The sequence below is a fragment of the Acomys russatus genome, chromosome 19, assembly GCF_903995435.1.
Source record: "Acomys russatus chromosome 19, mAcoRus1.1, whole genome shotgun sequence".
Lineage (NCBI taxonomy): Eukaryota > Metazoa > Chordata > Mammalia > Rodentia > Muridae > Acomys > Acomys russatus.
Window position 1 is genome coordinate 14,571,504 of NC_067155.1, and position 17,778 is coordinate 14,589,281.

Genomic DNA, 17,778 nt, shown 5'->3' on the forward strand with positions numbered 1-17,778 from the left:
AATAAAGCGGACTCTCTAAGTTTAGCTGGGGGGGGAGCCTGTATTCTGAAATACCCTGACTCAGGAAGGTAATCGTTGGCCACCTGCTCTGCTCTCCTACTTCCTGGCTCCTTTCTCTTCCTGCTACTAGCTGGCCGAGCACTCTCCTCCCACCTCATCTTACCCACCCACAGTCCTCATGCCTCCTCACTTGAGGCAGATGAGCCATTCAGTCCATCTTTTATGCAGCCTTAACCAGCCAGGCAATGGTCACCCACTTTGCAGTGCCCTCCTGCCTTTGGCAGGGACTGCTTTTCTTTGTTTTTGTTTGTTTGTTTTTCGAGACGGTTTCTCTGTGTATCCCTGGCTGTCCTAGACTCGCTTTGTAGACCAGGCTGGCCTCGAACTCACAGCGATCTGCCTGCCTCTGCCTCCCGAGTGCTGGGATTAAAGGCGTGCGCCACCACACCTGGCGGGACTGCTTTCCTATCTCAAAGCTCTGCTTGCTCGTCTGCTGCCCTCCCTAGTCATTCCTTGCAGCCCAGAGACAGCAAAGGATGCACTGCCTCAGAGTGACCAGTGGCCATTGAGTTTTCAGGGCCCTGGTCCTCTCAGCTCCCCTGAGCCAAGGAATTGTTTCCGTTGTCCTCCTAGCTCCCTGCAGCGTTGCCATGGATGCTGATCACGAGTTGCATGTTTCAGGAAATCCACAGTCACTGTCAAGCTTGGGCCAGCGTGGAGGTTAACTCCTCGAACCAGTGACCAGTGAGGCTCAATCAAGTGGACTGTGAGTTCAAGGGCAGCCGGGGCTGCCTAGCAAGACTGTCTCAAAAGGAAAGGCAGGCTTGCCCACTGTGTACTCCTTCAAACACTGTAAACGCGGGACTTTCCCTGAAGAAAGAACGCACTTAGACCTGAGCCTCTGAGAACCTGAGTCTTAAGAGCGATGGCCTATCTATCCCGGGCGGACCACGTGAGCTGCTGACGGCTGGATGTGCTATGGTGACTCGAGGCGACGGCCTTCAGGACTTACATTGGAACATGAAAATTGACCGTGTCAATAGGCACCACCTCCCTGATTGGTAGTTTGTTAATATGTTTTGTACACTCCTGTTCCAAGATTTTCTGCAGCTGAGATAAATGACCAATCTGAAGTGAGACACGTGATGAGAAGATAAAGAAACCCCGGCGCCTCCTTGATAAAATGGTCGTGTATGGCTTTAAGCCGAAAATGGATAATGGGTCTATTTATCCGATGCCGCTGTTTATGTTGTTATCCTTTGGGGGATGCATGTTGTACTGTAACAGATGGTGCGAGGAATAAACACTTACCACAAGCAAAAAGAAACAGATCTCCCACTTGATTGAGCTCAGGGGTTTCCACTAAACTCAGCCTGAGCAAGTCACTCCTCAGGGCTTAGATTTCTATGAGGCGCCGAAACTCAGATCTGCCTGCCTCCGCCTCCCAAGTGCTAGGATTAAAGGTGTGTGCTATCATCATACCTTGTTTTTGTTTTAAGATGTCTTTACTCTCTGTGTATACATGTTTATACTCACAGGTATGTCTTTGCATCATGCGTATACCTGGTACCCATCACATACCCTGGAACTGCCATTATGGATGGGTGTGATCCACCATGTGGGGGCTGGGACTCGAACCCAGGTCTTCTGCAAGAACAAGTGTCCCTAATTGCTGAGCCATGCCTTCAGCCCCACTGGAAAGAAACTGTTGCGCAAAAGCTGGTAAAGCTGATGGTGTCTGTGTAGCCCTAGAGAATTCCTCTGTCGGAGCACTGGACTCCAAAGCCCTTTTCGCCTGTCTGCTTTTCGGTTCCTCTAGAATCTTCACAGCCTCTCAGGCTTCCGGTTCCCCCTACCCCCACCCCCTTCCTGCTTCGGTGCTCTGGACACCTGGCCCGTGGTGCAGGGCAGGGCGGCAATTGTGGGAAACACTGGCTCTCAGTTACCAGGTGTTTTCCCTTTACCACTTTTTGCTTTCCAAATGCTTCAACCTCTACCCACAAATTCTCTAGTTTACAGCCAATGCTGCAGTCCGTTCCGGAACGATAGAATTTACAGACTCTTCCGGTTTTTGTATCTTATGGGTCTTCCATCTTTTTTTCTTTTTCTTTCTTTTTGATTTTTCGAGACAAGGGTTCTCTGTGTAGCCTTGGCTGTCCTGGACTCACTTTGTAGATCAGGCTGGCCTCGAACTCACAGTGATCTGCCTGCCTCTGCCTCCCGAGTGCTTTCTTCCAATCTTTAAAAAAAAAAAAAAAATGTAATACAGTAAAAAGACAAAGAATTGCTTCGGGGTGTAAAGCAGGAAAGAACTTTGCAACAGCAGCTGCGATTTTGCCGACACCCTGAAACAGCATCTCTGTGTCTTCAAAACCTGAATCGTCTTCCACGGCATGGGAAACCAACTTACCCATTATGCCCAAAGCATGTTGGGCGCCACCTGGAGGCTTCGACTTTCTCCAAATCTACTTTATTTGAGGTTCTGTGATACTTATAACCTCCCTTCCAACCCACCTACCCTAGTTAGGAGAGAAAAGAGGTTACTGGGAACAGGAGAAGTAGACCTTTTTGAACTCAGTTCCTGGGAGCGATTCCTCTGGCATAGTCGGCAGGATTTCAGCAGACCAGCAATTCTACCAAAGTTGCTGCTGGGACCTGGAACAGCAGCCGGAACCTGGAGCCCCGAAGTGTTCTCTGGTGCGGTTCTCTCTAGGAGCGTCTCGAAGCGGAGCGATGAACAGCCAAATAATAGCACCCCAAAAGCCCCAGCCTCCTGTTTTGGGTATATGTGTATTTATATATATGTATGTATGTATTTATATATGTGGGCATATATATACATATGTGTGTGTATCTATCTATCTATCTATCTATCTATCTATCTATCTATCCATCCTCTCAGAGTCTGTACAGGGATGTGTTTCAGCTGGCAAAAACAGCCTCGGCATGAGGTGGTTTGTCTTCTAGTGGATAAAGATCACCTGCTCGCTCACAAGTCTGCTCCACACTTGTGATCAAAACAAAAACAGATGTATCCACTGCAATATCCCACACTTGGGATCAAAACAAAATTACGTCCACAGGTAACTTTTAAAATTTTTTTTAGATTTTTTTTCAAGCCAGGGTTTCACTATGTTGCTCTGGCTGTCCCAGAACCCTCTCTGTAGACCAGGCTCAGAGCTCTGCCTGCCTCTGCCTCTGGGGTGCCTGTCGTAGAGGCATGAGCCACCACGCCTAGCTGGAAAAGCAACTCTTGAAAGGAGACTAAGAATTGAGCTGAAGGGCCAGAGAAGAGTCTCTTTGCAACAAACAATTACAAAACCTCGAAGTCATCAGAATCCTGATCTGTAGCTTGTCTGGCATTATACTGATTTGCACAAACATGTTCCTGCAAGGCCTAGCATGCCCCGTGAACACCATGCATTGTAACTCAGATGTGTGGATTCCTTGAAGTAGAGAGAAGGAGCTCAAAGTGCTACCTGCTAAAGGTTCCTATGGATACGCTCTCCTCCCCAGGGGATAGCTCTCTAGCAGTGGTCCTCAGCCTGTGGGCCATGACCCCCTTGGGATAGGTTATCTACGACCATTGAAAAACACACAGTTATCATTCATAACAGCAAAATTATAACCATCAAATAGCAAGAAAAAAAATTTTTATGCTGGGGTGGCAGGGCGAAGGGTGTCACCATAACATGAGGAACTGTATTAAAGGCTTGCAACGTTAGGAAGGTTGAGATCCGCTTGCTCTAGAGAGTCCTCTGACAGACTTAAGTCAGAGAATGTAGCACACTTGGCAGTGAGAGATGCTCTGAAGAAGCATCAGTCTGTTTGGATAGGAAACAGCCAAAGCTCTTCACAAGTAGGCTTTGTGGAAGGCTTGCAAGTCTGGGAGACAATAGACTCTTCTTTTGATTTGTTGGGTCTTGGTTATTTTAATTTTTGATTCAGAATCCATGGGTGGACTGGAACTCACTATGTAGACCAGGCTGGATTTGAACTCGCAGAGGTCTGCCTGCCTCTGCCTTCCAAGACGAGCTGGGATCAGTAGTGTGTACCCCAACCCCCACCTTCAGTGTATAGATTTCAGTGGAGTGTGGAAGCCTGAAGGAACCTCGCTGGTGCGAATTAGTAGGAAGCCAAAATCACTACAAGTTAGACCTCTGACATTTCAAGGTTTCTTTTTTTTTTTTTTTAATTTATTTATTGGGCCTGGAGAGATGGCTCAGAGGTTAAGAGCACTGGCTGCTCTTCCAGAGGTCCTGAGTTCAATTTCTGGCAACCACATGGTGGCTCACAGCCATCTATAATGACATCTGGTGCCCTCTTCTGGTGTGCATGTATACATGCAGGCAGAACATTGTATAAATAATAAATAAATCTTTTTTAAAAATTAGGAATTAAACAGAAATGGTTGAGTAATTTCTAACATTTGCTCAATTTGTGGGGCTGGTGGGATGGCTCATTGGCTAAGGATGCTTGCTCTTGGTCCTAAACATCTGAGTTTGATCCCTATGACCCACATGGTAGAAAAGAGAGAACTGACTGGTGCAAGCTGTCCCATGTCCTCCACACACATGCATGTTCATCCACCTAAGTCTTTTTTAAAAATACAAACTCAGGGGCCTAACGACACAGTTTGCTGTTAAAAGCACATACTAGTTTTGCAGAGGACCTGAGTTCAGTATCTAGCAACTACGTCAGGAAACTCACAACTGTTGCAAGTCAAGTTTCTGGGGCGTGGGGGGCGGGGATTAGGGGGACTGACACCCTCTTCTGGCTTCCATGGGCACTATACTCACATGGCTCACATCCAAACCCGCACACACATACACATTAAATAAGTATTTAAAATAATTAGTTCAGTTCCTTTGAAATGCCCCAGTCACGAAATCTCCACAGACCAGCCAGATGCAATGTACACAGGGTCTTTTTTATTGTTCTTGCTCTGGAGCAAGGACCATCTGTTCCCCAGAGGCTGAGGAAGGTGGGCGGCCTTGATTCCTTAGAATACAAGGTTTTAAAAGGCAGAAACCACACGCAGGACTTTCCCAGCCTTGGCATCACATAGTTGGGTAAGGGGCATAGGGGAAGTTGGCCTTAATTGATAAGGTACAGGGCAGAGGAGCTTTGAGCCATGCTGCAGGGGGACGCTTATCTAGACATTTCATCTGCTGTAACTGTTACATTGCGGGGTCTCCCACACAATTGGGGAAGGGGAAGCTGGCCCTAATCTGACAAGGTGAGCTTTTGTTTGGATCTCAGGGAGCTGAGCCCCTTGTGTAGCTCCCAGGGAGGTTGACTTCAAGCTGATTAAGCACAGGGCGGGGAGGGGGCTTCTGCTCATGGAAGCTAGCCCTTGTCCAGTTCCCACACCTTTGTATAACTTCATTTTCTTCTGCTTCTTTCTGTATTCAAGTTCCTCCATGCTTTTTTTTTTTTTTTTTTTAAAATAGGGTATTATCTTGGACTGAGTGGGTGGTAGGTAGCTCTGTTGAGTTTCCCTGAGTGTCACGTTTCATGTTTTTCTTGCCAAGATTACAAAGCGCGTGAAGGTTGGGGGAGCTCAAGGTGAATAGCGGTCAGCAGAATTAATTCAGGCCGAGAATCCCAAAACTAAGGACTGTGCTAGCCCCACTGATGAAAAGGATAGCAGATCCCGGGAACTGCAGCCAAGAACGCCCACGCAGTCCCTGACGTTCTTTAGAAGAAGCGCCTTTTAACACACAGTCTTCCACAGAAAGCAAGGAAAGCTTCGTGGTTTCCTTTGGCTTCGGGACCGCTAAGGAGCCTCCAAGGTGTGAGATTCAAAGTAGTTTCCTTGCTCTAAGGCACTTCCGCTCTGGGGAGGCGAGGATGAGGTTGAGAATTCTTGGGAATGTAGTCCACGACTCTCCCATCTCTGGGATACTAGGATAACTTCCGCCGCAGGAGGCTTACAGGGACACCCTGTTCCGGTTAGGAATTTTGGGAAATATAGTCCTGGAAGCAATGTGTACAAGGATAACGTCCTCTCCTTGAGCCCGTGTGTCCTTCCCTAGGGAATTCTGGGAAGTGTAGTCCAGGCGGCCTATGCGGAAAGAACGACTTGTGCCCCATGTGTGCCAGGCGGTGGCTGGTTCCTCTCGGAAAGGTGAGCCCTCCCCTCTGCTGACCCCTCCTGCGTCTGCCCGGTCCTTTGCATTGAATGAGCGTGTGTGTGTGTGTGTGTGTGTGTGTGTGTGTGTGTGTGTGTGTGTGTGTGTGTGTGTGTGTGTGTGTGTGTGTGTGCGCGCGCGCGCGCACGCTCATTCAGGTCTGGTTAGGGGATGGAGGGTCTCCTGGGCGCTGTGCACGCACCCTCAGCCATCTCCCTGGCCACAGTCAGCGATGGCGTCTCCCAGAAGTAGAGATCAGACTCTCTCATCTCTGCCTCCATTCTTCCTCAACGCTTTGATTACTGTCCCGGAGTGACCTTGAGTTTCCTGCAAAGCTCAAAACAGCTGACAGGGTGGTAGGAGATGGGACAGCCCTAGAAACTTCGGTGACCCATGGATGGTGTTAGAGCTCCTGCTGTAGGTTCCCTGGCCCCAGCCTGACACCTCTACCAAATCCTTAATGGCTTATTTTGGTTTTGTTGAGACAACCGTTCCCAGCCGTTGTTGATGATGTCCACTCTGCCATATGGGGGCGAGGGCGGTTCTGAAGTCCGGTTTCTCTCAGCAGCTTCCTTCTCAAGCCTACATTTAAAAAAAAAAAAAAAAAAAAAAAAAAAAAAAAAAAAAGCTTCAGGGCCTGTGGTGGCGCACGCCTTTAATCCCAGCACTCGGGAGGCAGAGGCAGGCGGATCACTGTGAGTTCGAGGCCAGCCTGGTCTACAAAGTGAGTCCAGGACAGTCAAGGCTACACAGAGAAACACTGTCTTGAAAAACAAACAAACAAACAAACCAAAAAAGGCTGCAGGGAAAAGAGGCAGCAGAAAATGTGGTGCAGTAGTTTGAATGAGAAATGACCCTGTAGTCGCTGGCCTTCGGATACTTTGTCCACAGTCTGGGGGATGAGGGATGGGGTGCTGTTTGCAGAGGTTTAAGTGCTGTGCCCTTCCTGGAGGAAATACGTCCGGGGGGGGGCGGGGCCAGGCTCAGAGGACCTAAGGTTTGCACCTTTCTGCAGTTGGCCTTCTCTACTTTGTGCTTTGGGTTCAAGGTGGGAGCTCTCAGCTTCCGGCTCCTGCTGTGGTGCCTGCCACCTGCTATGGAACCCTCTAACCGAAAGCCAAAATAAACGCTTTCGTCCACAAGATGCCTTAGTCATGGTGTTTATCGCAGCAACAGGACCTTAGCATCCTTCCTTCTCTCTGTCTCCTCTCTTCTCAGGGACGAGGTTTTCTTTACTCACTGGCAGACCAGGTCATGGAGCTACCCTGGTATTTTTTGAGTAAATTCTGCAAGGGATGGAGAAATACTTGGGCGTAAGCAATAAAGATGTTATAGAGACATTTAATACGTGGTATAAGGGTTTTATACAAATTAATAAATATATTTTACTTATTTCTGTTACATCTATTTGAGGAGAAAAAAAAAGAGATCTGTTTTTGTTTTCCGAGACAGGGTTTCTCTGTGTAGCCTTGACTATCCTGGACTCGCTTTGTAGACCAGACTGGCTTTGAACTCACAGCGATCTGCCTGCCTCTGCCTCCCAGAGTACTGGGATTAAAGGCGTGCACCACCGCGCCTGGCCAGATCTGTTTTTAGGACTTAGATAAAAAATTCACTTAAACTACCAAGAAATATAAAATTATTATGACACCCTGTGTTCATAAGTAATTATGTTTCTTTATAGTTAATTAATATAATTAATTAATAATGCAATTAATATTGCTTATCAATCTGAGCCACGTCCCCAGCCCCTCACTGGGGGATTCTAGGTAGGGGTTCTACCACTCAGCCACACTCCCAGCTCCTTACTGGGGGATTCTAGGCAGGGGCTCTACCACTGAGCCACGCCCCCAGCCCCTCACTGGGGGATTCTAGGCAGGGGCTCTACCACTGAGCCACACTCCCAGGCCCTCACTGGGGGATTCTAGACAGGGGCTCTACCACTGAGCCACACTCCCAGGCCCTCACTGGGGGATTCTAGGCAGGGGCTCTACCACTGAGCCACGCCCCCAGCCCCTCACTGGGGGATTCTAGGCAGGGGCTCTTCTATGCTGGAGAATTTCTGCCATGCAGAGTAAAATCCACGTTCAGGCAGTCATGGGGCTGTGGAGAGGTTTGGTTCCTTGGAGCAGGGAGTCCCAGAAGCCCTTAACATTGAGTGTCAGCGCGCTAGCAGCCCTCTTGCAGATATCGGAATTAAAATGTTAGGGGCTTAATGAACTCACTTAGGGTTACCCAGCCAGTACGCAACAGTACCAAGCTCCTTTAAAAAATTAGTAACCTTTACTTAATGTATAGGTGTAGTGTATACATAAGCACACATCAAAGCACAACCTGCAAGACCCAGTTCTCTACTTCCCTGTGGGTCCTGGGGATTAAATTCAAGCTTGGCAGTGAGCACGCTTATCTGCTGAGCCATCACAGCTGAGCCCCTGCTTCTGAACACAGGCATTTTGTCCCTCGATGCTCCTCGGAGCCAATACATTTCATCACCTACCTTCGCCACATTTCCCGGGGCTGGGGTGGACACCCTAGGAGATATCCAGCATGGAGTAAGAGCAATGGGGAAGGCTTCTCCTGCCTAGAGCCAGGGTGGGACATCCTAGGGTTGCCTAGAATATGGCCTGCACACCCCACTGTGCAGCATGCGCATGTGCTAACACCTGGACGGGAGGGGCATTTTGACCTCACCTGGGTAAAGTTGTATTTTCCCTCTCTCATGCCATCTGTCTCCCTGCCCTGCCTTCCCAGGTCTCCACAATTTCCTAGGGGGAAAAAAAAAGGAGGAGAAAATGACCAAATTGCAGGTGAGTTGACTTTCATCTCTGCCTTTACACCACCTCATGTCTCAGAGCGGGCACACCGTTCCTCTCTCAGCCCAGGGCGAGGAATGGCAGCACGTTCTGGGCCATGTCCGTGTTATGCTTGTCAACACAATTCTTCTTGTGTTACTTGTTTAAAAATATATTTGGTTATTCATGGTGGCGGTGAGTACTTGTGCCACAGTGTGTGTGTTTAAGTTATGGAACAACTCTCAGGAGCCTAGTTCCTGCCTCCCTCCTTGTGGGTTTTGGGATTGAACACAGGTAGTCAGATTTAGGGCGATCACCTTTGCCTGCCAAGCCGCCTTCACAGATCTTTTCTGTTCAGTTTGAGTCACTCCCTATTGTGGGAGGGGGTTAATCTTATTTTTTTCTTTTTTTATTCTGTGCTAGCTCCACCGTCTGCCTCATATGCCTGAGTGCTGTGAAGATACACACATCATTTTTTTTTTTCAAGACAGAGTTTCCCTGTCTAGCCTTGGCTGTCCTAGACTCGCTTTGTAGACCAGGCTGTCCTCAAACTCACAGCAATCTGCCTGCCTCTACCTCCCAAGTGCTGCGATCACAGGCGTACACCACCGTGCCCGGCTCCTACATAATTTTCAAGGAAGGTGCTGTCCTTCCTTGTTTCCCTTAAAAAGATCTATGCATGTATATATTTATTTTGTGGATATGAGTGTCCTATCTGCATGTGCACCTGCTCGCCAGGAGAGGGCATCAGATCATATTATAGATGGTTGTGAGCCACCATGTGGGTGCTGGGAATTGAACTCAGGACCTCTGGAAGAGTAGTCAGTGCTCTTAACCCCTGAGCCATCTCCCAGCCCCTGCTCCATCACTTTCATTTTATAAATAAACTGTAAGAGAATAGTAATGTAAAAATTAGACACATCAAGCCGGGCAGTGGTGGCGCACGCCTTTAATCCCAGCACTCGGGAGGCAGAGGCAGGCGGATCACTGTGAGTTCAAGGCCAGTCTGGTCTACAAAGTGAGTCCAGGATGGCCAAGGCTACACAGAGAAACCCTGTCTCGAAAAAAACAAAAAAAAAAAAAAAAAAAAAAAAAAAAAAAAAAAAAAATTAGACACATCGTTCCCTTGCTTACAGTGCCCCCAGGGTCATCTAAAACCACATCCCTGGCTGCATCTACTGTAATACGACATAGAATTGGAAATATTTTCCAGTTAAGATAGTGTGCATTTAGGTCTTCTGATGCTGTGAACTCTGATGACCCCATCCTTTGCATTACATCATTCCTTACCCACAAGCTTGCAAATTTCTGAGGCACCCCACAGTCTGATGCTGCTGCCTATAGAGACACTTGACTCCAAAAACAGCTTTGGGGTTGGCCATGTAGCCCTGGACACAGCATTCACCCGGCATTTGGCAAAAGCCCAACGTCCATCCGTAGCGCCACACAATAATGAAAATGAAATCATGAAAAGCAGTCTGAGAGGCTGGGCGTGGTGGCGTGCATGCTTTTCATCCTAGCACTTGGGAGGCAGAGGCAGGCAGAGCTTCATGAGTTCAAGGCCAGCCAGGGTTACAAAGTGAGTCAAGGCAGCCAGGGCTGCAAGAGAAGCCGTGTCTCGAAAAACTGAAAAAGAAAAAAGAAAAGCACTCTGAGAGACCCACCACTTATGCATAACCTTTTAGAGACTTAAAACGGTATAAGTGTCTGAATATACGCACACATACGTACATATATACGCATGCACACAAATACACATATGTACCTGTGCATCTATGTCCCTTAGGTGACAGTGAGACACTTCATTGTCTTAATTTATTTTACTTGATTTTAAGATTTGTATGTTTTTCTTGTAGGTATATGGGTGTCTTGCCTGCATGTGTAACATGTATGTGCTTGGTTCCCATGGAGGCCAGAAGAGGGTGTCAGATCTCCTGGAACTGGTGTTGTAGTTGGTTCTGAGCTACCGTGTGGGTGCTGGGATCCAAACATGAGTCTTATGCAAGAATAGACAGTGTGTTTAACTGTAGAGCCCCTAGGTTCTTTCATCACAGTCTCTGACACATGTGTGTGTGTGTGTGTGTGTTCACCATTTATGCCCTGAGTTAACTAAATGTGAAAGTCCTGAGCACTACAGGGCGTAGTCATTCTCCATCTATCACTTTATTCACAGGCCCGAAGGACCGAGAATTTGAGGATGTGTGATCCGTGTTCAGGCAGCTCAGAGGCTGTTACCTTCTAGATCAAAAGAGACAGCCTCGCCTGTGTAGTTGGAAAGGCAGAGTGAAGAGGCAGAGCAGGGCAGAGGAGAGCAGAGTGGAGCAGGGCGGAGGAGAGCAGAGTGGAGCAGGGCAGAGGAGAGCAGGGCAGAGCTCTCCATCCATAGCCAAGGGCAAGATGCTCAGCAGCTCCTGTGGAACTGGTACAGGCTTTCCGCAGGTCAGCAGGATAAACGCTTAGATTTCTCTCTAGTAAGCCAAATAGCAGAGCAATATGCAAAATATTTACAGTGTAAAAAGAAGTGAGGAGGACAGCCACATGTGCCCAGTGAGCATTGTGGAAGAGGAAGTAGTCATGGTGAGCAAAGGCCAGTGGGATGGCTCAGTGGGTAAGGGAGCTGGTTACCAGGGCTGATGGCTGAGTTTGATCTATGGGACCCACACCGACTCCCTAAAGTTGTCCTTTGACCTCTACACATACACCATGGCCTGCATGACCTCCCTGACCCAGACACAAATAAATTAACAAACAAACAAACTATTTATTAGTATATTGACTTGATTGGTTGTGAGACTGAGACCTCCAGAGACATCTCTAGCCTATACCCGGAGTCCCCAGAGAGAAACGGAGTCCGATGTCGATGCAATACACACAGGGATTTTATTGAGTCAATGCACATCGAAGTCTGACAAGCTCTTTCAAGCTGCCGACCTCGGAAAGCAGGCGCAAGTGCTTTTTATATCTTTTTGCAAAAGCAGGAATTAGCAGGCTAGCTAGGAGGGATAAGTACATTCCAGAGGTGGGGGTTGTGGAATATTTTTATATACAACTGGACCCTCATTACAGGCTAGCTGGCCTTGAGCCAAGCTGGACCCTACAAGGGACCAAATAGCTACAGGACACACATGGTGATTTGATATTGATACCTTGGTTCAATATCAATATTGCTTCCGTGGCGAGCTCCAGTGTCAGCAAGGCTATCCTGTCTTCTGCAGCAAGGTGGGAGTGGTCAGGGAGCCGGCTCTGCAGATAAAAACACTTGCCACGCAATCCTGATGACCTGAGTTCAGTCCTTGGAATCCGTGTATGAAAAGCACAGGTGGTGGTGTCCATCCACAATCCTGGCGTTCCTGTGCTGAGGTGATTGGAGGGTAGAGGAGAAGCTGCTGGAAGCCAGTAGGCCAGCTCCCTGCAGGACACAGCACAGCAGAGACAGTGGGAGAGACTGTGTCTTGTTCTGTGCTTCTGCAAGGTTGAAGGCCAGAACCAACTTCCAGAAGTGTGGGGAGCCATGCTAAACTCAGCCATGTTAGAAATCCCGTGCTTAGGCTGCAGGCTGTGGCCTTTGAGTTGTTGACCTTTGCTGAAGGAGGTCTTGTGTTTAGGCTCTCTTTAGATTGTTTACCTTTGAAAGAAATAGGGAGGTTCTTACAGGGAGCTATTCAGAGGATTGTATCCTTGCCTGGGGGCTAAGGGGAAGCGAGATTACAATAGAGCTTGTGTTAGCCTTGCTATATAAAGTCAACTCGCCTGCATCAAAGAGAGACTTGATCAGAAATCTCCAGACTTGACTCAGTTTTTCTCATGTCTCTGCCCCCCCCCCCCACTTCCAATCCCCATTCCCTCTTCCAGGGACCCCTGTTCAATTTGTCCCATGGGCTGGTTCGATTTGTCCTGCAGGCCGGGACCCAGAAGACCTCCACATACAGTCTGTGCCATGTGCTTGCTATGAGATACGCCCACATATGCACACAAAATAATAAAGTCGTATTTTTTTTTTTAAGATGCAGAAAAATAGAGAAAGACACTGATGTTAGCTTCTGGCCTCTGTATGCTCGCGCACAGGTGTGTGCACACATGTACATGCACACTCAAAGACACATGTGTGCATCCTCATGCATCCACCACCCACATATATGTGCATCCACTCATATGTACCCCACACATGCATACACACACACACACACACACACACACACACACACACACACACGAGGATTCCTTTTCACTTGGCTCTTACGGTGGGTGGATCCAGCAGAGTGGAAGGCAGGCAGAGGCAGAGAGTTCAACCTGAGAGGCTCTGAGTTCCACAGAGCTTCTCCCTTCCCATCTCAGTACCATCTCCTCTGTAGTCATAGCCTGCATGTGTTTGCTGTCACAGGGGTCAGTGACATTCATGGACGTGGCCGTGGTCTTCAGCGAGGAGGAGCTGGGGCTGCTGGATGCTGCCCAGAGGAAGCTGTACCATGACGTGATGCTGGAGACCTTCAGGAACCTTCTGTCAGTGGGTGAGCATGGGGACTGGGTTTCACTGAGGAGTGACCTGGGATTAGGTGACCACAGAGGCCAGAAGATGGCATCATATTTACCTAGAACTGCCATGCGGGTGCTGGGAATCAAACTCAAGTCCTTTAGAAGAGAGCAGGTTGTGAGTTTAATTGCTGAGCTACCTCTCCAGCGCTGGAGTTTTTTTCCTTCCTTCCTTTTTGTTTTTGTTTGTTTGTTTTTGTTTCTTTGAGTGAAGGTGTCGCATAGCCCAGGCTGTACTGTTCTCACACTTACCATGTAGCTGACGGTGACCTTGAACTCTTGCTCTGCCTTCCTCTACCTCCCAAATATTGGTGTGACAGACATATACCTCCATATTCGGCTTTTTTAAAAAATAGTTTTGACAAAGTAGACACCATCAAACTTTGGCTTTTCGTTTTTTACATAGCCTATCAGCCCTTCCAACCAGGTCTGATATACCAGCTGGAGAAGGAAGAGAAATTCCGGATGGTGGAGGCGGAGGCGCCAGGAGGTGGGCTCTCCGGTGAGAGTGGTGTGCTGGGGACAGGGGCCGGGAGCGCGTCAGTGCTCTCCTTAGCTCTCCACTGCTCCCCATTTCATAAATAGGATAATAGATTATAAAGTGCTTAAGTAGGGCCTGAGGACATGAGTTTTGTTTTGTTTTGTTTTGTTTTTTTCTCTCTAGAACCCTCGTGGTGGAAGGAAAGAGTAAACTAACACTCCCATTTGTCCTCTGACCTCCACTGTCATGTAGTGGCTTGGGTACACGCACGCACGCACGCACGCACGCACGCACGCACGCACGCACGCACGCACGCACGCACGCACACAGGACAAAAGACATTTTTCCACTTTGGGAATTTTGCCCTTTCCTTTTCCCCCACTGGATCACCCAACAACCCATGGTAAAGCCACAATGACGTGCTTAGAGTTCACTGGACCTTTTGAATGGGGCCATATTGATAGCAAGGTTTTTTTTTAGAAAACCCAGATCTTTGTTTTGTTTTTGTTGAGACAGAGTTTCTCTGTGTAGCCTTGGCTGTCCTGGACTCACTTTGTAGACCAGGCTGGCCTTGAACTCACAGCGATCCGCCTGCCTCTGGCTCCTTGAGTGCTGGGATTAAAGGTGTGTGCCACCACTGCCTGACGAAAACCCAGATCTGAAGATGCCCAGAGTTGTCTGCTTTTTTATCTCTTTGCCCTGGTGGGGCTGCCTCCCCAGGCCCCCCAAAGGAAGAGGATGTGCTCATGTGCTCAGTCCTGATGGGACTTGATATGCTGGGGGAGATGGATGGGGGGGGTCCCCTTCTCTGAGGAGTAGGGGAGGAAGGATAGGGGAGACAGGAAGGGAGGGTGGGGCTAGAAGGAAAGGCAGGAGGGGGCTATGACTGGGATGTAAAGTGAATAATTAAAAAAAAAAAAAAAAAAGATACCCAGAGAGTCTGTTTTGTGGCTGAGGGTATCAGGTGCCTTGTAAGTGTCACGTGCCAGTTTCCTGCCGTGAACCATGTGTGAAACACGGGAGCCTCTCAATAAGGTGTTCATTTGTGCGTTTGTCTGGATTCTTCTCCTCCATGTAGGAAGCAAGGGCAGACATGCTGTGGAGAATACTGAAGACGTGGATTTAAATCCCCTTTGTCCCAGGGAGCTCTCCTCCTCCTGTCAGACCTGGCCTCAAGGTGCAGGCCTGTTACCCACGAGTCAAGAGTTCATGAGAAGTTGTCAAGGGAGGGCCATTGCGTCCCAGAGCCGGGGAGGTTCTCCCTGCCGAGTGTGGGCAGGGATGCCCATCCAGATTTCTGAAGACGGGAATTACATGTTGCCTCCTGTCCACGAAGACTCAGCTTCCATGAACAGTCAAGAGCTTCCTTCTCTGAGAGCCCAGCAGTCTCCGGGGGAATCATGTCAAAGCAGGCTGTGTAATTGTCAGCAGACATCCACGAGAAATCATTTCTGTAGGTGTGATGGCATCCCTTGGTTCTCCTACCACAGCAACGAGGAGTTACACCAAAAGGGGGAAGGCCATAGTTTCTATGACTACAGAGGAGACACCATGAAGGTATCTCTACTTAGTCAGGCCTTGACTGAGTTAGGGCCAGAGTCCTGCCCACGGACCAAGTGTACAAAAGCCTGGGGCCATGACGGCAGTGGTGACAACAGCTCTCACGCGCAGTTTCACTTAAGGGAGAAGCCCTGTGCATGCAGCGCACGTGGAAGGGGCCATGGTGACAGGTCAGCTCTTCACATCCATCCAGATGTCGAGACAGAAGACGAAGGTGTTGCTGAGAGCCCACCTCTGCCGCACCCTTCGAGAGTGTGTACAGAGGAAATGCCATGCAAGTCCAGTGAGGACGTACATCATGGCTTCCCTCATAACACCCATGGGGGTGCGCAATCAGCCAACGCCTCACAGAAATGCCGCATCCCAGAGAAAGCTGTTGGTCATTGTTTCCACCCTAATAGTCATTTTAGGGTCCATGCAAGGGAAGGACCCGATAAATATGAGAGCAGGAATGCTTTTAGTCAGAGTTTATGCCTCCAAGTTCATCAGGAAACCAACACTGATGAGAAACTATATCCGGGTGTGGAGTGCAGAAGAGATTTCACACGCGGCTCAAATCTTAACATTCCTCGCAGAGTCCATGTGGAAGAGGCTCTCTGTAACGCTGAGTGTGGTAACCACTTCAGTTTGCCTCCCCATTTCCAGGACTTTTCAACAGTGCACCCCAGAGAACAACCACAGAAACGTACACGCTTCAGTCAAAAGGCGTGCATCCGAAGCCATAAGAAGCTCCACATTCAAGAAAAGCCTCTTCACAAAGAAGGTGGAGATGTCTATGCCCGGAGTGCCAACCCCGATGGCTTCCAGAAACAGACGCCACACAAATGCAATGCCTGTGGGAAAGGCTTCAGCCACAGGTCAGTTCTTACTGTTCATCAGAGAACCCACACTGGAGAGAAACCGTACAAGTGTGGGGAGTGTGGGAAGGGCTTCAGCTGGACTGCCTACCTGCAAGCCCACCAGAGAGTTCACACCAGAGAGAAACCCTACAAGTGTGGGGAGTGTGGGAAGGGCTTCAGCCGGACTGCCTACCTGCAAGCCCACCAGAGAGTTCACACCGGAGAGAAACCCTACAAGTGTGGGGAGTGTGGGAAGGGCTTCAGCCGGACTGCCTACCTGCAAGCCCACCAGAGAGTTCACACCGGAGAGAAGCCCTACAAGTGTGGGGAGTGTGGGAAGGGGTTCAGCCGGAGTTCACATCTTCAAGGCCACCGGAGAGTTCACACCGGAGAGAAGCCCTACAAGTGTGGGGAGTGTGGGAAGGGCTTCAGCTGGAGCTTTAACCTTCATATCCATCAGCGGATTCACACCGGGGAGAAGCCTTACAAATGTGGAGAATGTGGCAAAGGCTTCAGCAAGGCTGCGACTCTCCTGGCCCACGAGAGAGTGCACACAGGAGAGAAGCCTTACCAGTGTGGTGAGTGTGGCAGGAGCTTCAGTCAGAAGTCATACCTTCAAAGCCATCAGAGCGTCCATTCTGGAGAGAGACCATTTATATGTGAGGTGTGCGGGAAGGGCTTTGGTCAGAGAGCGTATCTACAGGGTCACCAGAGAGTCCACACGAGAGTGAAGCCACACACGTGTGAGCTGTGCGGGAAGGGCTTCAGTCAGAGCACACGCCTTGAGGCACACCGGAGGGTCCACACGGGGGGAAAACCATACAAATGTGAGCTGTGCACAAAGGGATTCAGTGAGAGCTCCCGCCTCCAGGCCCATCAGAAGATCCACATGGAAGGAAGACCCTACAAATGTGAACAGTGTGGTAAGGGCTTCACGGGCTGTTCCAGCCTCCAAGCCCATCACAGAGTCCACACTGGGGAGAAGCCGTACAAGTGTGAGGCGTGTGGGAAGGCCTTCAGTCAGAGATCAAATCTGCAAGCTCACCAGCGAGTCCACACAGGAGAGAGGCCTTACAGGTGTGATGTGTGTGGTAAGGGTTTCCGTTGGAGCTCAGGCCTTCTGATCCATCAGAGAGTCCATAGCAGGGATAAGTTCTGTAGGCGTGAAGAGTGCAGGAACAGTCATCCGTCAGAGAACCTACCCAGAAATGAAGACCTGTAAAACGCTGTTCTGTCTTGTTAATAACGACATAGTGTTTGTACCCAACATGAATGCCGATGATGGCTGGGGAAGGATACAGCGTAGAGCTCTCCTGAGAGTTTGCTATAGCAGAGGACCAAGAACCTCCCACCATGTATGTCAGCAGGGATTAACAAAAGTGTGACCATAAGAATGCAAGCTTGGTGACAGAGGAGAGTGTCTACTGCCAAGGCTGCGGGAC

General features: G+C 49.1%; 2 protein-coding genes across 2 annotated transcripts in view; one reads left to right on the forward strand and one right to left on the reverse strand.

Moving 5' to 3' along the window:
- LOC127203739 (zinc finger protein 235-like) overlaps nt 1-17,778 on the reverse strand; it is a 211,637-nt gene that overhangs the window by 140,994 nt on the left and 52,865 nt on the right. The window lies entirely within an intron of this gene.
- Nucleotides 8,886-17,558, forward strand: Znf112 (zinc finger protein 112). Its single transcript, XM_051162017.1, has 5 exons — nt 8,886-8,941; nt 13,308-13,434; nt 13,863-13,958; nt 15,016-16,260; nt 16,342-17,558. Exons 1-5 carry the CDS (start codon nt 8,927-8,929, stop codon nt 17,556-17,558), a joined length of 2,700 nt encoding a protein of 899 aa, XP_051017974.1. The 5' UTR covers nt 8,886-8,926.